The sequence below is a fragment of the Salvelinus sp. IW2-2015 genome, linkage group LG14, assembly GCF_002910315.2.
Source record: "Salvelinus sp. IW2-2015 linkage group LG14, ASM291031v2, whole genome shotgun sequence".
Taxonomy (NCBI): Eukaryota; Metazoa; Chordata; class Actinopteri; order Salmoniformes; family Salmonidae; genus Salvelinus; species Salvelinus sp. IW2-2015.
In genome coordinates, this window is record NC_036854.1 from 22,929,796 (window position 1) to 22,951,722 (window position 21,927).

The 21,927-nt window shown below is 42.7% G+C and overlaps 1 protein-coding gene across 2 annotated transcripts in view; it reads right to left on the reverse strand.

The window, feature by feature from the left end:
* The window catches only part of LOC111973375 (dual specificity protein phosphatase 10-like), a 68,512-nt gene that overhangs the window by 30,740 nt on the left and 15,845 nt on the right, over positions 1-21,927 (reverse strand). The window contains exons 3-4 of one of the 2 annotated variants that reach the window (XR_002878567.2): positions 12,949-13,335; positions 10,214-11,097 (exon numbers count right to left, since the gene is read on the reverse strand). Coding sequence is in view for 1 of the 2 variants with exons in the window: in XM_024000720.2 (XP_023856488.1) it covers positions 10,832-11,097; positions 12,949-13,335 (653 nt within the window). In the remaining variant the exon portion in view is untranslated. Of the gene's footprint in view, positions 1-6,671; positions 11,098-12,948; positions 13,336-21,927 lie in introns of those variants that run through there. The other variant, XM_024000720.2, reaches the window with a different exon arrangement.

A 21,927-nucleotide genomic window follows, 5' to 3' on the forward strand; every position in this document is an offset into this window, starting at 1 on the left:
ATCAAACGAAATCAGCCAAGACCTCAGTAAATAAATTGTAGACCTCCACAAGCCTGGTACATCCTTGGGAGCAATTTCCAAATGCCTGAAGGTACCACGTTCATCTGTACAAACAATGGTACGCAAGTAGAAACACCATGGGACCACGCAGCTGTCATACCACTCAGGAAGGAGATGCATTCTGTCTCCTAGAGATGAACGTACTTTGGTGCGAAAAGTGCGAATCAATTCCAGAACAACAGCAAAGGACCTTGTGAAGATGCTGGAGGAAACAGGTACAAAAGTATCTATATTCACAGTAAAACGAGTCCTATATCAACATAACCTGAACGGCCGCTCAGCAAGGAAGAAGCCCCTGCTCCTAAACCGCCATAAAAAAGCCAGACTACGGTTTGCAACTGCACATGGGGACAAAGATCGTACTTTTTGGAGAAATGTCCCCTGGTCTGATGGAACAAAAATAGAACTGTTTGGCCATAATGACCATCATTATGTTTGGAGGAAAAAGGGGGAGGCTTGCAAGCCGACGAACACGATCCCAACCGTGAAGCATTGGGGTGGCAGCATCATGTTGTGTGGGTGTTTTGCTGCAGGAGGGACTGGTGCACTTCACAAAATAGATGGCATCATGAGAAGGAAAATAATGTGGATATATAAAAGCAACATCTCAAGACATCAGTCAGGAAGTTAAAGCTTCCTGCTTTCCATTTGGGTCTTCCAAATGGACAATGTAAATAATGTACTTAAACAATGTACTCAATGTAATAATGTAAATAATGTACTTACATTCAGTAATCTTGCTCTGATTTGTCATCCCGAGGGTCCCAGAGATAAAATGTAGCATAGTTTAGCTTGATAAAATCAAATTTTAAATTCAAATGTAGGAACTGGGTTCTAAAGTTTGAACCCCTGCTGTTTCTGTTTTAGCCAATTCGATAGACGTAAACATAACAGATAATCAATGAACCCATATCTCTTGAAAACTTGTCTCTTCCTCAAGTGTATGGCCTTAACTCTCCTTGTCCTTCCCTGTCCTCCTCACTTCCACAGAGATTAATTTGTAGTTTGCATAGAGGAGTGGCCATGGAGCCTGTGTTACGCCTGAAGACCTGGCTGTAATTTCCTTGGTGGACCCATGTGAAATGGGCCAGGACCCTGCTCTCCTCTACGCATGTCTCTCTCTCCTCTTTCTCTTTCTCTCTCTCGCTCTCTCTCGCTCTTTCTCTCTACCTATATCTCTCTCTCTCTCAATTTAATTTAAATTTAAGGGCTTTATTGGCATGGGAAACATATGTTTACATTGACAAAGCAAGTTGAAATAGATAATAAACTAAAGTGAAATAAACAACAGAAAATGAACAGTAAACATTACACTTCCTAAAGTTCCAAAAGAATAAAGACATTTCAAATGTCATATTATGTATATATACAAATCAAATCAAACTTTATTTGTCACATGCGCCGAATACAACAAGTGTAGACCTTACTGTGAAATTCTTACTTACAAGCCCTTAACCAACAGAGCATTTCAAGAATAGTTAAGAAAATATTTACCGAAATAACTAAAAAGTAACACAATAAAATAACAATAATGAGGCTATATACAGGGGGTACCGGTACCGAGTCAGTGTGCAGGGGTACAAGTTAGTTGAGGTAATTTGTACATGTAGGTAGGGGTGAAGTGACAATGCATAGATAATAAACAGCGAAAATAATAATACAGTGTTGCAATGATGTGCAAGTAGTTAGTAAAGTACAAAAAGGAAAATAAATAAACATACATATAGGTTGTATTTCCAGTGCTGTTTGATCTTCACTGGTTGCCCTTTTCTTGTGGCAACAGGTCACAAATCCTACCGCTGTGATTGCACACTGTGGTATTTCACCCAATAGATATTTATCAAGTTTATCAAAATTGGATATGTTTTCGAATTCTTATTTTATTTATTTAAAAAAAAATGGGGGTGGATCAGCTTAATATTGCGGAAAGATTGTTGCTTCCATCAATGTAATGGTCTGCATCATTTCCAATCCCCCATATATTTTTTTCATAAATATATCCATATACATACACGTACATACACATATGCATACATGTACAAATATATACTGTACATACACATACCTATATAGATATATATWTWTTTTTTTGAATATACCTTTATTATTCCCCGCAAACCTTACCACCCTTCCCCCAATTGGAGTAAACTAATAAACAATAACACTTAGGCTTCTACCTTCAGTTTATACATCTTATACACATTTTAAGACACAATCTATTTTACAATAGTTATATTTTGTTTGTTTTCAGTCCTTCCTCTATTTCTGATGTCCATCCAGTTTTCGAATTCTTTGTGGGTATGTGTAATCTGAGGGAAATATGTGTCTCTAATATGGTCATACATTTGGCAGGAGGTTAGGAAGTGCAGCTCAGTTTCCACCTCATTTTGTGGGCAGTGTGCACATACACTGTCTTCTCTTGAAAGCCAGGTCTGCCTTCGGTGGCCATTTTCAATAACAAGGCAATTTTTTCCTTAATTTTGTCAAATATTTCCTTCATTTTGGGTCAGTCACTGTGGTCAGGTATTCTGCCACTGTGTACTCTCTGTGTAGGGCCAAATAGCATTCTAGTTCGCACGGTTGTTTGGTAAATTCTTTGTAACGTGTCAGATTTTTGTTTTCTCATGATTTGCTTGAATTGTGTTGCTGTCCTGGGGCTCTGTGGGGTCTGTTTGTGTTTGTGAACAGAGCCCCAGGACCAGTTTGCTTAGGGGGCACTTGTCCAGGTTTATTTCTCTGTAGGTGATGGCTTTGTTCAAAAGTGAAGAGTCAACTCCGGGATGCTCCGAGTTGCAAAGAAAAAGCCATATCTGACTAGCCAATGAAAATAAAATATTAAGATGGGCAAAATAACACTGACACTGGACAGAGGAACTCTGCCTTGAAGGCCAGCATCCCGGAGTCGCCTCTTCACTGTTAACATTGAGACTGGTGTTTTGCGGGTACTATTTAATGAAGCTGCCAGATGAGGACTTGTGAGGCATCTGTTTCTCAAACTAGACACTGTAATGTACTTGTCCTCTTGTTCAGTTGTGCACCGGGGCCTCCCACTCTTTCTTTTCTGGTTAGAGCCAGTTTGCGCTGTTCTGTGAAGGGAGTAGTACACAGAGTTGTACGAGATCTTCAGTTTCTTGGCAATTTCTCGCATGGAATAACCTTAATTTCTCAGAACAAGAATAGACTGACGAGATTCAGAAGAAAGTTCTTAGTTTCTGACCATTTTGTGCCTGTAATCGAACCCACAAATGCTGATTCTCCAGATACTCAACTAGTCTAAAGAAGGCCAGTTTTATTGCTTCTTTAATCATCACAACAGTTTTCAGCTGTGCTAACATAATTGCAAAAGGGTTTTCTAATGATCAATTAGCCTTTTAAAATGATAAACTTGGATTAGCTAACACAACACTCCATTGGAACACATTGCTGATAATGGGCCTCTGTACACCTATGTAGATATTCCATAAAAAATCTGCCGTTTCCAGCTACAATAGTCATTTACAACATTAACAATGTCTACACTGTATTTATGATCAATTTGATGTTATTTTAACAAAACAAAAAAAAGGCTTTTGTTTGTTTTTGGTATGTTTTAGGTTATTTCGTGTTGTACAGTGCCTTCAGAAAGTACTCACACCCTTTACTCTTTCCACATTTTGTTGTCTTACAAGGTGTGATGAAAATGTATTGATTTGGGGTTTTTTGTCATCGATCTAGACCAAAAATTTTAACAATTATAAAAATAACTATAAAATAGACACTAACATATCTTGATTACATAAGTGTTCAACCCACTGAGTAAATACATGTTATAATCACCTTTGGTAGTGATTACAGCTATGAGTCTATCTGGGTAAATCTCTAAGAGCTTTATATACATGGATTGCAATGTCAACTGCAATGCATTTCAATTAACAGGTGTGCCTTCTTAAAAGCTAATTTGTGGAATTTCTTTCCTTCTTAATGCGTTTGAGCCAATCAGTTGTGTTGTGACAAGTAGGGGTGGTATAGAGAAGATAGCCCTATTTGGTAAAAGACCAAGACAATATTATGGCAAGAACAGCTCAAATAAGCAAAGAGAAATGACAGTCCATCATTATTTTAATACATGATGGTCAGTCAATACAGAACATTTCAAGAACTTTGAAAGTTTCTTCAAGTGCAGTCGCAAAAACCATCAAGCGCTATGACGAAATTGGCTCTCATGAGGACCGCCACAGGAATGGAAGACCCAGAGTTGCCTCTGCTGCAGAGGATAAGTTCAATAGAGTTACCAGCCCCAGAAATTGAAGCCCAAATAAATGTTAGACATTAGACCGGTGGAAATTTGTCCTTTGGTTTGGAGTCCAAATTGGAGATTTTTGGTTCCAACCCCCGTGTCTTTGTGAGACGCGGTGTGGGTGAACAGATGATCTCCGCATGTGTATTTCCCACCGTAAATAATGGAGGAGGAGATGTTATGGTGTGGGGGTGCTTTGCTGGTGACACACTGTCTGTGATTTATTTAGAATTCAAGGCACACTTAACCAGCATGGCTACCACAGCACTCTGCAGCGATACGCCATCCCATCTGGTTTGGGCTTAGTGGGACTATCATATGTTTTTCAACAGGACAATGACCCAACACACATCCAGGCTATGTAAGGGCTATTTTACCAATAAGGAAAGTGATGGAGTGCTGCATCAGATGACCTGGCCTCCACAATCCCCCCGACCTCAACCAAATTGAGATGGTTGGGATGAGTCAGATCGCAGAGTGAAGGAAAAGCAGCCAACAAGTGCTCAGCATATGTGGGAACTCTTTCAAGAGTTCCCACGCAATCCAAGTGAAGCTGGCGGAGAGAATGCCAAGAGTGTGCAAAGCTGTCACCAGGGCAAAGGGTGACTATTTGAAGAATCTCAAATATAAAATATATTTAGAATTGTTTAACACTTTTTTTGGTTACTACATGACTCCATATGTGTTATTTCGTAGTTTTGATGTCTTCACTATTATTCTGCAATGTAGAACATTATAAAAATAAAGAAAAACCCTTGATTGAGTTAGGTGTTCTAAAACGTTTGACCGGTAGTGTACTTCCACTTTAACACGATGGAGTATTTTGTGTAGGCCAGTGACACAAAATTCAGGCGGTAACACAAACAAATGTGGAAAACGTCAAGGGGTATGAATACTTTCTGAAGGCACTGTACATGTTTCCCTGAAGTTTAGAAAAAAACCTGTGTGGAGGCCTGGGACTTTAAAACCTGTATTTGACATGTGCATAAATCAACCAGTTCTCAGTTATCTCATCAGGCCACAGTATAACAATATTGAAGCATTCTAGTTTTTCGGTAGCATAGTTTAGCTCTGGCAAGCAGCACCTTAGAGAGCAGCTGCAGTAGTTGTGTTACAGTATTTTACCCAGGCTTGAAGGGATATCGTGCGAGTAGGTTGATTTCATCCCTCCTATGACACAGGAAACTGTTTTGACGGTTACCAGTGCAGCAGGGCTCAAACTGAAACATCCTCCCTGGTTTATTTCTGAGTCCTCTGGCTGGGAGGCAGCAGAGTGTATACAACTGTGTGTGTACGTCACAGGAGGCTGCTGAGGGGACGACTCTTAATAATGGCTGTAATGCAGTAAATGGAATGGTATCAACCACATGGAAACCATGTGTTTGATGGGTTTAATACAATTCCTTTGATCCTGTTTCAACCATTACAATCACCCCCTCCTCCGCAATTAAGGTGCCACCGTCCGCCTATTGTATAGGTGTATGTAGCTATGTGTGTTTGAGTGTGTGTGTGGGCGCAAGTGCATGCGTTTGTTTGTGTATGTGTGTGTGTGGTGTGTGTGTGTGTGTGTGTGTGTGTGTGTGTGTGTGTGTGTGTGCCTATTTACAGTACGCAAGTGTACATAATGTATGTGTGTGTGTTTATATTGTGTGTGTGTGTGTCCAAGAGATAGGCCATCCTCTTGGGCCCAGAGCTGGGAGAGCCTGCCTTTCCTAATACGTCCATGAAGCGTAGCCAGGGCCGGAGAGTGGGGAGCAGGGAGGGAGTGGCGTGCATGCAGCAGCGCTAAGATCAGGGCTATTCTGGTGCTGCCGGCCTGCCCAGTGCTGAAAGGAAAGGATTAATGAGGCAGGGCCGCTCATCACTCGTAATTAGAAACAACACTAAAAACTATTTCTGGGCCTGTTCCTATGGAGGGAACTTGACCCGCTCTGTGTTAATCAAACCCCCCTATTCCCCCTAGCCATGCAGCAGTGGATTCCTGCAGGGTTGGAGTAAATATAGGCCCATAAGTCCTGCAGCTATGTGACACAGGGTTCAATGGACGAGTGCAAATAATTCACAACTCTGCTTCGGTGCAGCGGCGACGTGACTATTCGCATTTCAGTAGGCTGGGATAACTGGGAATAGTGCCACTCTTTATGGACTGCGTGGTAGTGTTACACTGTGGTGAAACTGTTGTTGTTATTGTTGTTGCTGGGTTATAATGTACATAACAATCAAATATTTACCCAAAATGTGTGTGCTTACAGTCAATACAACCAGGAAATGGAATCAAAAGGAAGAGAACACGTAAACATTTTTACAGACGCAAAAACACACGCAACCCCAGATAAAACTTTTAGCCTCGGTTTATTTTAAACCTTACAAGTAGGGAAGGGATTACAAAATGACAGTGCTTAAACCACAACTGTTTAAGAATAGAGAGGAGGAGAGGTTCATAGTCATAGATCCGTCATAGGGGGGAATATTAAGCAGGTCATGCAAAAAGGTGTTGTCCGGGAGAAGGCCTCCATTATAATAGCACCCTTTGTGAAAAAATAAAATCCAGCTGTCCATCCATAGGTCAGTGCAAAAATAGTAATGGATATAAATTTATGCATAGAAAAGTTGTGAATATAGAGTATATGCTTTAACTGCGGAACTATAGACACACACTCACTGTTAAAGTACATACACTTGTATAGTGACCCCCCTGTTCTCCCCAGAGTCTCCGAGCCCAAAGCAGAAACTCTTAAACAGGTCTAGCCATAAACAGTCCCAAATCAAATATGACAGTTTTATATGGTTCTAATACAGAGGTGTCTTTCCAAATAAAAGCCATACACCAGAATCCCTTTCAGGGAGCTGTCACTCAAAACCGCCTTGGCGAGAGACACAAAATTTGCCTCCCAAATGGCACCCTATTCCCTATTTAATGCACTCCTTTCGACAAGTCTAATCAAAAGAAGTGCACTATGTAGGGCATGGGTAGGCAAATAGATTCAGCCGCGAGCTGATTTTTGTCAGAGGGGGGACGGAACATAATTTGAATAATTTGTAAACTGCAAATTGACCACAGCTAAACCCAAAAAGAGATTGCATTTGAAAAGAACAATAATTTAATATATTGATTACATTGCGATACGATTTTTCTATTTGTGGGAATACTTGGGAACAGATGTCCTAAAGTAAACCCATTATAGCTGAATTCCTGGTCATTTTACAGTCTTTTTTAACAAGAAACTAAAATCCCCCAAATCGCTGATATTGAGTGCCATTTGGAACGAGGCATAAAAGCTCGACATCCACAGTGAGAGAGCATCATTGGACAGACAGTAGAGAGTTATGAGCGTCTCTCGTGAACCGACCGGGGACACTCAACACACATGCTTTGTTTTCCAACCAGAGAAGAAGAATGTACAACAGTAACATTTATCAATCAAATACCAGACTGTAATTACAAATGAAAAGCAAAGATGTGCCGATAGGGAACAAGTTTGGAAACCAGTGGAAGAGAAATGGGGTTTATATTTTTTACTTAATGGGTTCAGATGTGTACTTTTTTTGCAGATGGTTATCATTTCATATACTGTAAATGTACAAGCTACAAACATGTGGCAAACTTTTGAAGACCTGTCACGTACAGTGTTTGTATAGCACCAATATACACCAATGTACTGTAAATGATCATAGCAACTGAAGACAGGAAGAATAGGTGAGAATTCAAAAAATATAATTTATTACCCCTATACATAGATATTTTGTGGATAGATAAATGCTTTGTACTCTCTTTAGCTGTGCAATCTCCTAAAGAGCACCTCAATTTGCTTACTTTGTCTTGTAGTCTCCCTCAACTCTCAAATGTTTTCTTGAGAGGACTATACGATGAATAATCAGGAGGTTTTTGGTGCAGCAGTAGCAACAGTATGTATATAACCTATATGCAAAGTAACTTCAGTTCAAACCCCAAGGACACTGCCACACAAATATTATGATTGCGCGTGCAAAGCATATTTAAGTATACTTTTCCTCATTTATTCAGCCACTAGTATATTCATCAAGCACTAAATCAGGGGTGTCCCAAAAAAATTGCCCCGGGCCGGTCTTCAACGAGATCCGGAGTGCCGCACTGAAAATGTGTTATATTTCCACGGCGTAAAAATTTGCATCTAAATTTGCATCTATCCAAAATTTGAATCTATCCATCGTTTTTCGAATTTTCGATACTCCCTGACTGTCTAGCTTTCATTTTGGTGAATATTAGCGAGCTGGATACCGTCAAGAAACTGTATAAATGTAGGTCCATTCTAATTTCCATTTGGTTTTAGTCATTTTAAAGAATATTGAGTTATCCCGCCCAATTTTGGACCCCCTTGCGGGCCGGACCCCCTTATCCAATGAAAACTCGAATTTCCATTTTCTGTTGCGAAAATATTTAAACATTGCATGCCCTATTGAATAGGACCCTGTTTTGTCTTTTGTTGTATAGTCCACCATTGTTTGTTGTCGCGCTAACGCTAATGCTAACGCTAGTTGGGGCCAAAACTGAGCATCAACATAATTAGCAGCTAAGTGGCTGCACATCGCCTTGTTTGAAACAGCATGCATTATGCAAGGAAACATTTCAGTGACTCGCCTTTGATGAGATTCAAAAGCTCAGCGCGGGGTCACACACACAGCCATCATAACAGACTTTTCTGCTTCAGCACAGCCTGTGTGGAAGAGGCCTGGACTATAAGTTGCTCAGGATCTCAATTCTCCTTTCAAATATCAGATTCAGCACCAGATCAAAGTCATTTTAAAATACACATTATCTAAAGGCCTAATAGCCCAAAGTGCCTTAAAAACCAAAGCAGCACAGATTCCATTAGTGAAATTTGGTTTTAAAACAAATGCTGTGACAGGCTCTTTGGAGTGAAACTGTGTGCAAACTGCCTTAATATCCTTTTGAATGTATCACAGAGTTGACTACTGCTGCTGCTGAAGGTTTGGTTTGCATCCGCAGGCCGTGTAGTCGACCCCAGCCTGCTCGGCTGCTTCTGTCTGCATGCGATGATGGCCTGTACTGTACAGTGCCGCAAAAAGATCCAGTGGAGAAAAGATAGGTGTTAGTTAAGGCATAGATAGAGGCACTAGTACTGAGCTTGGTGTTACACGAAGTGGCAGAACAAGAGCTCCCCGTTAGCTTAGCTTAGAGGCAGGACTGGGAGGTTTCAAAATATTAGAAAGGGGTTACAGTACCTTCCTTCTACGACAGTTCTGACTTTTAACCATGACCCTTGATACAATGTCTCGTTTGATGCCAGAGGCCCAATTCAAGGTCATTTCAGAACTGTGTTACTTTGTAATGTAGTAAATCATACTCGGTCACATTCAGAGTCAGGGTAAATGTAGTAACATACACTATAAGGGCAACTATACCAAAATATATCTGGAGAGGTTAGACACTACATTAAAAGAGGGACAAGTTAGAAGCGAGGGTAAATTATTTAAAAAGAAACACAGAATAGTCCTCAAATCTACTTTACAACTGAAGTAATATATAAAACAGGATTACCACCATTTTGTTTGAGGAGCAATATATCTACTTTCAGTAAACTTGTGGTACAAAGCTCTTTATGGCAGTAAATGTATTACTAAAAACAAATGGTATGGTTGATGGTCATGGGCAATGGAAAAACACAGTTGGAAAACAAAAAACACAGACAACGTGAATGTTTTCATGTATAGTATTTTTGAAGAGTAAACAGAATGAAACAAATATACACACACAGAGACACTTCAAAAAAAATAAAACTATGTTGTCAATCTAATTTGTGCCAAATGTAACAGCACAATTGCATGTGCCAAAAAATACGGAATTGATAACAACAATAAAAAATTTAAAAAACTTACTTAATGTCAAATCAGCGGCGAGCTGGAAATGTTTAATCGTCATTGAATACCCATATATACACATAATATCAAGCTCTCAGGGGCAGTCCACTCAGAAATTATTGCACAGTAAGCCACTTTGGGCTTGTCATGGTCACTCCCATAAACTCCTGTCTAAAAATAGAACAAGAACATCAACACACCAAACAAGTCTTCATCTTTTCTGACAGGCACCGCCTCGGCCAGCTCGGCCCCATGCCTGCAACATTAACCATGAGCCACAGCACAGTGTGAGCCTGAAGAGTTCAGTTTCTCTAACTACTAAATTGCTCAGTCCCCACAGAACATGGCGTTTTATCTATTTTCCTTTCCTTCCATGTTTTTGCTCCTCCGTTGTCATGCACAGACAGCTTCCCACTGACCGTTTTCTCTCCCCAACACTTCTGTTCCTCCGGGAAGCCGGCCAGTTCGGAACAGCTGGGATTTTTGGCGTATCTCATCTCAAGAACTTTGGCACTCCTGTGACAGTCCCAAAAGAGCATGATTAGGAGATTCTGAAATAAAGATTTCCATCTCAGAATCCGCCTTTAAGAGTAGCCTGTTGGATGTCCTCCTAAAGCAGGAATGGCGTGTGTCCTCCTAAACCATGGTCTCCACCCCAATGAGCTTTGGCGTGAGGATGCGCGGCGTGACACCGTTGTTCAAGTCCTCCTCGAACTCAAGCAGCTGGCCCATGAAGTTAAGGTTGGGTGAGATGATGGGCCGCCGGGTCTTGACGAACTTGTAGGCGTCTGTCATGGTCATCCAGGTGTGCTTCATCAGGTAGGCGATGACAATGGTGGCCGAGCGAGACACACCCGCCTGGCAGTGGATCAAGAGGCCCACCCCTGCTTGCTGTGCTTCCTCTGAAGAAAGGAAAGAGAGGAGCATTTTAGGAGAGTTTTAGGAGCGTTTTAGTGCTAAAGCACATGAAACACTGTACAAAATAGACTTCAACAGAAACAGATAATAATTTTAGTCTCTTTAGAATAGAACTCATCATAGCAACATAAAACATGCAGTAGTACAAAATAGACTTCGACAACATCACATTAATGTTTTAGTTATGTAACTAATGTGCCATATTTTTCCCTGCAGTCCGCTCACTCAAAACCTACACTGTGCATACGTTATACTAACTGTAGAGCTAACAAATCCATAATTTCAAAAGTCCGACAACCTACACAGCCTCTGATCGATTAAAAACAAGCCATTTGAATATGTATCAACCAAGCTAAATCACTGACTAACTCCAATCATAATGTGGCCTGAAAATAAATAATACAACTGAATCGATTCAATGAGATCCCACCACTGCCACCAACTGCAACCCCTGCCCTGCTCTGCCCTATTCACMGAGTCTACAATGCGTTATGCTCTTTCCAAGACATAGACTGACCAGGTGAATCCAGGTGAAAGCTATGATCCTTTATTGATGTCACTTGTTAAATCCACTTCAATCAGTGTAGATGAGGAGACAGGTTAAAGAAGGATTTTTAAGCCTTGAGAAAACTGAGACATGGATTGTGAGGGTGAATGGGCAAGACAAAATTTTGAAGTGCCTTTGAACGGGGTATGGTAGTAGGTGCCAGGTTTGAGTGTGTCAAGAACTGCAACCTTGCTGGGTTTTCCACGCTCAACAGTTTCCCGTGTGTATCAACAATTGTTCACCACCCAAAGGACATCCATTCAACTTGACACAACTGTGGGAAGCATTGGAGTCAACATGGGCCAGCCTCCCTGTGGAACGCTTTCGACACCTTGCAGAGTCCATGGCCCAAAGAATTGAGGCTGTTTCCCGTGTGTATCAACAATTGTCAACAATACTACAGGGCAAAAGGGGGTACAACTAAATATTAGGAAGATGTTCCTAAATGTGTTGTACACTCAGTGTACACTTCTACTGTGCACCCACCCAAATAAGAAATACTACAGTTTACTATAGAATAATACTACAGTTTACTAGTCCTAAACTATAGCATACTTTAGAATACTATACATTAGTATCCCTCAATTATGTGTAGTACTCAGTATAGATTTTTTTTTTTGTAGTATAGTATAGAGTACTACAGTATTATCCACACAAAAAACACTAGTAAATACAACAGAAATGTCTGCAAAAACACTATATATGTTTTACTATAGTAAATGCTACAGTATTTAATTTGCATATACCCTGCCCATTCCCCTCCCCCATATCCCAATTTGTGCTACCTGTAAGTGAAAAACCTACATGCCAAATATAGACCATATACTGTGTTCCCTACAGGTTATAGAAAAGAGCAGGAGCACTAAACTCTCCGTTCAGAACCCAGTCCTACCTACCTACCTACATACAGGTTATGGACAATTTGCTATTTTAGTATTTCTCCAGTGGAGAAAGCCTCCACTTCTATGTCAAAGATAATAAAACAAAAACACTTTAGTAAATACGACAGTAATGTCCCCAAAAATACAGTAAATCCTAAAGTATAAAGACACTACAGTATACTACAGTCTGCAAAAACACTACAGTAATTACTATAGTATATACAAACAATATATACTACAGTATTTATACTATAGCAAACTATAAATACTACAGTATACTACAGTAAAGTCAGCAAAAACAGTACAGTGAATACTATAGTATTCCTACCATTGTACACAATATAGTACTTTTTCATGTGGGCCAAGCCGCCATGCACTGACTAGACTTGGAAAAATTTCCCACGTACCGATGAATTCAAACGCCTCCTCAAAGTACTGGCGCAGGTTCTGCTTGTTGCTGTCGGTTGCGGGCAGCCGCTTGTAGCTGAAGAGACCTGTATCGTAATGGTAGAGCGGCAGGTGGGTGGTAACGTTAAGCACGAAGCTGATGTTGTAGCGCTGCAGCTTGTGGGCGTCCTGCGCGTCGTGCTCATTGCCCAAGTAGAGGAAGGGCAGAATTGGCGTCAGGTCGGCATTCTCGATGTCCGGTGTGGAGGGCAGGGACATGGAGTGAGGTAGCGCCCCCGTGTGGCCGGAGGCCCCACTGACGCCCATGCTGGCGTTCAGGATCTCGTGGAGGTGGAGGGAGTGGTCACACAGGCTCTGGTGGTTCTGTCTAAAGGAGCTGAGGCCCCCTGGGTAAACAACAGACAACAACAGGATGAGTCAGCGAAACATAAATACACTTAAATGTGACAATAAACTTAACGCCTGCAGGTATAATCGTTTATGTCAAAGGCAGGTTACTACTGTCTGACAGGAACACGTCTGCTACGTGTCTATTGGAGGGAAATATTACTGTATTAAACTATCAAAAACAATCCATGTCCATATTGTTAGCAGTTGATGTTATTCTTCAATAACACAAACTCCAAAGCAAATCAGGGGGAGAAAAATAGGTTTATTTGAGAAGGACAAATCATAGATGTTATGCTGGGAGGTAGATGTTCAGTCTCCTCAGCTTTTCTCCACAGAACAAAGGAACAGGACACCATTTATAACCCCCTACCCTAGCCTGGGGTTGACCAATCAGAAGTCCTTGCAGTACAACTGGGCCAATGGCCGAATAACAACTATCCTGCTCCCGACTCAATGTACGGAACGTAGCACACGTAGCTCTGAGTTCAGGAGTGACATTCCACAGATTCTAAACAGCTGTTGAACTGAAAACCAACTCCTATTTACATTGACAAATCCCTATTGACATAGGGTGGCAAAATAGGTGACAAACTTATCATAACGTACACTTCTATAGCCTGAAGTCGAACACTGGGACACTCCAATCCCCCAACTAACTCAACCATTCAAACCATATAATGTGTTTGAATTGGATATCACATCAGTTTGAAGGGAAGGCTTTGCACTTAATTTGTTTCTGTCTCTCAATCACCTACGGTCCTGGAGGTAATGTCCTATTTCCTTCATCATTTAGAGAGTGAGAGAAACATAAAACATGGCCCCAAGGCAATCCACACAGCATTCCCTTTTTTTACCTCTGAAAAATAGCTATCATCACTCTCCTCAGAGCCAAAGATGATGGCCAAATAAAGATAATAAATGTTGAACATTTGTCTTTCTGGACATCTACACTCCTTCAAATAAAGCCGTGTAACGTTGACACAACGTTAACATAACGTTAACACACACAGGGCATGACGCCATCGGCACCCTGCCTCCCTCCAGAGCGGAGGAGGGGGGGGTGGGGGGGGTTGCATGGGGGCCTGACACAGAGTATCAGTATCAGCCATAGAAATGGGGCAGGTGAGGATCTCCTATCAACTTTCAACTAGGGAAGATGTTGTCTATCATAAGAGGGTCATAAAACGAGTCTAACTGATAGGACCACACTAAACAATCAAATTAAACTGCTATGTTTCTCAAGTAACGCTTTTTCATCACTCTCTCACGCAAGTATTCCAAGATGGCGTAGCAGTCAGACATCTTTGTCCTCGTCTTGTCGTGTCCTGTGTATATATCTTTTTATATATTTTTTCTTCACATATATTTCTTTTTATTAACCTCAACTTCAACATACTCTCCTGCAATCCGCCTCACCCAATGTGGTACGGATCTGCTATTTTCTTTACTTTTGAACCGGAACCCCCAACAGAAGCTAGCCAGCTAACTAGCTACTAGCTAGTAGTCAGCTAGCCACTGCTAGCGGTGATCAGCTAACCTATAGCCCGGACAACTCTTGCCAGTATGCACAGCGCGACTCAAACCAGAGCAAATCGGACTTATTTTTCTCCATATCTCCGGATTCCTACTGCAAGCTCTGAACCATTTCACCTGGATCATTGCAGCTAGCTAGCTGCTATCCGAGTGGCCACTCCTGGCTAACGTCTCTGTCCCGAAGCAAGAACCAATTAGCCTGGAGCTAGTCTTTGCTAGGCCCATTTCCCGGCTAGCCGAAGAGGTCCATCAGCCACTCCTTGGGCTACAATACCTATTTTGCCAATTGGCCTGGACCCCTGTTACTGCCGACACGGAGCCCCACCGATCCATCACGACTTGACTACCGACGTAATCTGCCCGAGTTGTTTTTCCACTGGCTCCTCCGTCGCGACATCCCCTTAATGCCCTTCTGCTAGCCTCCCACCCGCGGCCCGCTAGCTGTCTAGAGCATATCGGACTGTTAGCTGAAGAGGTCCATCGGACAAATTCTTTGGCCACTATACCTATTTTTCCAATTGGCCTTGACCCTTTTACCACACGGAGCTCTGCTGATCCATCACGACTGGTCTGCCAACGTAACAGCACGAGGGGGCTACAACAGACTTCTTCCGTTGCAAAGTCCCTCTAAGGCCCTACTGCTAGCTGCTAGCCCCGGCCCGCTAGCTGTCTGAATCGCCGTGTCTTCAGCCCGCTGAGCTACTCACTGGACCCCTATGATCACTTGGCTACGCATACCTCTCCCTAATGTCAATATGCCTTGTCCATCGCTGTTTTGGTTAGTGATTAATGCCTTATTTCACTGTAGAGCCTCTAGCCCTGCTCAATACGCCTTAGCTAACCCTTTAGTTCCACCTCCCACACATGCAGTGACCTCACCTGGTTTAAATTATGTTTCTAGAGACAATATCTCTCTCATCGTCACTCAATGCATAGGTTTACCTCCACTGTATTCACATCCTACCATACCTTTGTCTGTACATTATGCCTTGAATCTATTCTACCATTCCCAGAAACCTGCTCCTTTTACTCTCTGTTCCGGACGTACTAGACGACCAGTTCTTATAGCCTTTAGCCATACCCTTATCCTACTCCTCCTCTGTTCCTCTGGTGATGTAGAGGTTAATCCAGGCCCTGCAGTGCCTAGCTCCACTCCCATTCCCCAGGCGCTCTCATTTCTTGACTTCTGTAACCGTAAAAGCCTTGGTTTCATGCATGTTAACATTAGAAGCCTCCTCCCTAAGTTTTGTTTAATTCACTGCTTTAGCACACTCTGCCAACCCAAATGTCCTAGCCGTGTCTGAATCCTGGCTTAGGAAGACCACCAAAAACCCTGAAATCTCCATCCCTAACTATAACATTTTCTGACAAGATAGAACTGCCAAAGGGGGTGGAGTTGCAATCTACTGCAAAGATAGGCTGCAGAGTTCTGTCTTACTATCCAGGTCTGTACCCAAACAATTCAAGCTTCTAAAAATGTACCTTTCCAGAAACAAGTCTCTCACCATTGCCGCTTGCTATAGACCACCCTCTGCTCCCAGCAGTGCCCTCGACACCATATGTGAATTGATTGCCCCCCATCTATCTTCTGAGGTCGTGCTAATAGGTGACGTAAACTGGGACATGTTTAACTTCTTTGATAGGGGGCAGCATTTTCACTTTTGGATGAATTGCGTGCCTATAGTGAACTGCCTCCTACTCTGTCCCAGATGCTAATATATGCATATTATTATTGGATATAAAACACTCTGAAGTTTCTAAAACTGTTTGAATGATGTCTGTAAATATAACAGAACTCATATGGCAGGCAAAAACCTGAGAAAAAATCCAAACAGGAAGTGAGAATTCTGAGGCTGGTCGATGTTCAACTCGTCGCCTATTCAATTCCCTGTAAGATATGGATCTGTTTGCACTTCCTACGCCTTCCACTAGATGTCAACAGTCTGTAGAACGTGGAATGAAGCCTCTACTGTGATGTTGAGCCGGATGGGAGGTGTTTCAGTCATTGGTCTGGCAGAATACCAGTTCCTGGTCACGCGCATTCCAAACGATATCGTCTTTCTTTCCATAACTTCTAGAGACACAAAGGAATTATCCGGTTGGAACGTTATTGGATAGTTATGATAACAACATCCTGAAGATTGATTCTCTACTTAGTTTGGCCAGTTTATTCGACCTGTTATATAACATTTTGAAGTTTTCGTCCGAGTTCGCCTACATCTGCGCGAGCGTTTGGACATGTGCACTAAACATGCTAGCAAAAGTAGCTACTTAGACATAAGTAATGGACATTATCGAACAAAACAACAATTTATTGTGGAACTAGGATTCATGGGAGTGCATTCTGATGAAGATCATCAAAGGTAAGGGAATATGTATGATGTCATTTCGTATTTCTGTTGATTCCAACATGGCGGAGAAATGTTGTTATATCTGAGCGCCGTCTCAGATTATTGCATGGTGTGCTTTTTCCGTAACGTTTAAAAAAAATCTGATACAGCGGTTGCATTAAGAACAAGTGTATCTTTAATTCTATGTGAAACATGTATCTTTCATCAAAGTTTATGATGAGTATTTCTGTTATTTGACGTAGCTCTCTGCAATTTCTCCGGATATTTTGGAGGCATTTCTGAACATGGCGCCAATGTCAACCGAGATTTGTCGAACAAAACATAAATGTATTGTGTAACATGATGTCCTATGAGTGTCATCTGATGAAGATCATCAAAGGTTAGTGATTAATTTTATCTCTATTTCTGCTTTTTGTGACTACTGTCTTTGGCTGGGAAAATGGCTGTGTTTTTCTGTGGCTATGTACTGAGCTAACATAATCGTTTGGTGTGCTTTCGCCGTAAATCCTTTTTGAAATCAGACATGTTGGCTGGATTCACAACATGTGTAGCTTTAATGTCTTTCATGTGTGATTTCATGAAAGATTGATTTTTATAGTAATATATTTGAATTTGGCGGGCTACATTTTTTCTGGCTTTTGGCCAAGTGGGACGCTTGCGTTGGAATGACATTGACCTCATCCCGTCAGTAGAGGATGCCTGGTTATTCTTTAAAAGTGCCTTCCTCACCATCTTAAATAAGCATGCTCCATTCAAGGATGCCTGGTTATTCTTTAAAAGTGCCTTCCTCACCATCTTAAAAATAAGCATGCTCCATTCAACAAATGTAGAACTAGGAAAATATATAGTCCTTGGTTCACTCCAGACCTGTCTGCCCTTGACCAGCACAAAAACATCCTGTGGAGTTTGCATTAGCATCGAATAGCCCCCGTGATATGCAACTTTTCGGGGAAGTTAGGAACAAATATACACAGGCAGTTAGGAAAGCTAAGGCTAGCTTTCAAACAGAAATTTGCATCATGTAGTACAAACTCAAAAAGTTCTGGGACACTGTAAAGTCCATGGAGAATAAGAGCACCTCCTCCCAGCTGCCCACTGCTCTGAGGCTAGGAAACACTGTTACCACCGATAAATCCACTATAATTGAGAATTTCAATAAGCATTTCTCTACGGCTGGCCATGCTTTCCACCTGGCTACCCTACCTCGGTCAACTGCCCGGCACCCTCACAGCAACCCCGACAAGCCCCCACCATTTCTTCTTCACCCAAATCCAGATAGCTGATGTTTTCAAATCAAATCAAATCAAATTTTATTAGTCACATACACATGGTTAGCAGATGTTAATGCGAGTGTAGCGAAATGCTTGTGCTTCTAGTTCCGACAATGCAGTAATAACCAACAGTAATCTAACCTAACAATTCCACAACTACTACCTTACACACACACACAAGTGTAAAGGGATAAAGAAATGTACATAAAGATATATGAATGAGTGGTGGTACAGAACGGCATGGCAGATGCAGTAGATGGTATAGAGTACGGTATATACATATGAGATGAGTACTGTAGGGTATGTAAACATAAAGTGGCATAGTTTAAAGTGGCTAGTGGTACATGTATTACATAAAGATGGCAAGATGCAGTAGATGATATAGAGTACAGTATATACATATGAGATGGGTAATGTAGGGTATGTAAACATTGTATTAAGTGGCATTGTTTAAAGTGGCTAGTGGTACATTTTTACATAATTTCCATCAATTCCCATTTTAAAAGTGGCTGGAGTTGAGTCAGTATGTTGGCAGCGGCCGCTAAATGTTAGTGGTGGCTGTTTAACAGTCTGATGGCCTTGAGATAGAAGCTGTTTTTCAGTCTCTCGTCCCTGCTTTGATGCACCTGTACTGACCTCGCCTTCTGGATGATAGCGGGGTGAACAGGCAGTGGCTTGGGTGGTTGTTGTCCTTGATGATCTTTATGGCCTTCCTGTGACATCGGGTGGTGTAGGTGTCCTGGAGGGCAGGTAGTTTGCCCCTGGTGATGCGTTCTGCAGACCTCACTACCCTCTGGAGAGCCTTACGGTTGTGGGCGGAGCAGTTGCCGTACCAGGCGGTGATACAGCCCGACAGGATGCTCTCGATTGTGCATCTGTAGAAGTTTGTGAGTGCTTTTGGTGACAAGCCGAATTTCTTCAGCCTCCTGAGGTTGAAGAGGCGCTGCTGCGCCTTCTTCACAACGCTGTCTGTGTGGGTGGACCAATTCAGTTTGTCCGTGATGTGTACACCGAGGAACTTAAAACTTTCCACCTTCTCCACTACTGACCCGTCGATGTGGATAGGGGGGTGCTCCCTCTGCTGTTTCCTGAAGTCCACAATCATCTCCTTTGTTTTGTTGACGTTGAGTGTGAGGTTATTTTCCTGACACCACACTCCGAGGGCCTCACCTCCTCCCTGTAGGCCGTCTCGTCGTTGTTGGTAATCAAGCCTACCACTGTAGTGTCATCCGCAAACTTGATGATTGAGTTGGAGGCGTGCATGGCCACGCAGTCGTGGGTGAACAGGGAGTACAGGAGAGGGCTCAGAACGCACCCTTGTGGGGCCCAGTGTTGAGGATCAGCGGGGTGGAGATGTTGTTACCTACCCTCACCACCTGGGGGCGGCCCGTCAGGAAGTCCAGGACCCAGTTGCACAGGGCGGGGTCGAGACCCAGGGTCTCGAGCTTGATGACGAGTTTGGAGGGTACTATGGTGTTAAATGCTGAGCTGTAATCGATGAACAGCATTCTCACATGGGTATTCCTCTTGTCCAGATGGGTTAGGGCAGTGTGCAGTGTGGTTGCAATTGCGTCGTCTGTGGACCTATTGGGTCGGTAAGCAAATTGGAGTGGGTCTAGGGTGTCCGGTAGGGTGGAGGTGATATGGTCCTTGACTAGTCTCTCAAAGCATTCATGATGACGGAAGTGAGTGCTACGGGGCGGTAGTCGTTTAGCTCAGTTACCTTAGCTTCTTTGGGAACAGGAACAATGGTGGCCCTCTTGAAGCATGTGGGAACAGCAGACTGGGATAAGGATTGATTGAATATGTCCGTAAACACACCAGCCAGCTGGTCTGCGCATGCTCTGAGGACGCGGCTGGGAATGCCGTCTGGGCCTGCAGCCTTGCGAGGGTTAACACGTTTAAATGTTTTACTCACTCGGCTGCAGTGAAGGAGAGCCCGCAGGTTTTGGTAGGGGGCCGTGTCAGTGGCACTGTATTGTCCTCAAAGCGGGCAAAAAAAGTTGTTTAGCCTGTCTGGGAGCAAGACATCCTGGTCCGCGACGGGGCTGGTTTTCTTTTTGTAATCCGTGATTGACTGTAGACCCTGCCACATACCTCTTGTGTCTGAGCTGTTGAATTGCGACTCGATTTTGTCTCTGTACTGAGACTTAGCCTGTTTGATTGCCTTGCGGAGAGAATAGCTACACTGTTTGTATTCGGTCATGCTTCCGGTCACCTTGCCCTGGTTAAAAGCAGTGGTTCGCGCTTTCAGTTTCACGCGAATGCTGCCGTCAATCCACGGTTTCTGGTTTGGGAATGTTTTTATCGTTGCTGTGGGTACGACATCGTCAATGCACTTCCTAATGAACTCGCTCACCGAATCAGCATATTCGTCAAATATGTTGTTGGACGCGATGCGGAACATATTCCAATCCGCGTGATCGAAGCAGTCTTGAAGCGTGGATTCAGATTTGGTCGGACCAGCGTTGAACAGACCTGAGCGCGGGAGCTTGTTGTTTGAGTTTCTGTTTGTAGGCTAGAATCAACAAAATGGAGTCGTGGTCAGCTTTTCCGAAAGGGGGGCGGGGGAGGGCCTTATAAGCGTCGCGGAAATTAGTATAACAATGGTCTAGTGTTTTTCCAGCCCTGGTAGCACAATCGATATGCTGATAGAATTAGGGAGTTTTGTTTTTAGATTAGCCTTGTTAAAATCCCCAGCTACGATGAATGCAGCCTCAGGGTGTGTGGTTTCCAGTTTACAAAGAGTCAGATAAAGTTCGTTCAGGCCATCGATGTGTCTGCTTGGGGGAATATATACGGCTGTCATTATGATTGAAGAGAATTCCCTTGGTAGATAATGCGGTCGACATTTGATTGTGAGGAGTTCTAGATCAGGTGAACAGAATGACTTGAGTTCTGTGTGTTTGTTATGATGATCACACCACTTCTCGTTAATCATAAGGCATACCCCCCGCCCCTCTTCTTACCGGAAAGATGTTTGTTTCTGTCGGCGCGATGCATGAAGAAACCAGCTGGCTGCACCGACTCCGTTAGCGTCCTTGAGTTAGCCATGTTTCCTGAAGCAGAGCACGTTGCAATCCCTGATGTCTCTCTGGAATGCTACCCGTGCTCGGATTTCATCAACCTTATTGTCAAGAGACTGGACATTGGCGAGTAGTATGCTAGGGAGTGGAGCGCGATGTGCCCGTCTCCGAAGCCTGACCACGAGACCGCCTCGTTTTCCCTTTTTCGGCGTCGCACAGGGTCGCCGGCTGGGATCAGATCCATTGTATTGGGTGGAAGGCAAAACACTGGATCCGTTTCGGGAAAGTCATATTCCTGGTAGGAACGATGATGAGTTGACGTTAATCGTATATTCAGTAGTTCCTCCCGACTGTATGTAATGAAACCTAAGATTACCTTGGGGTACCGATGTAAGAAATAACAACGT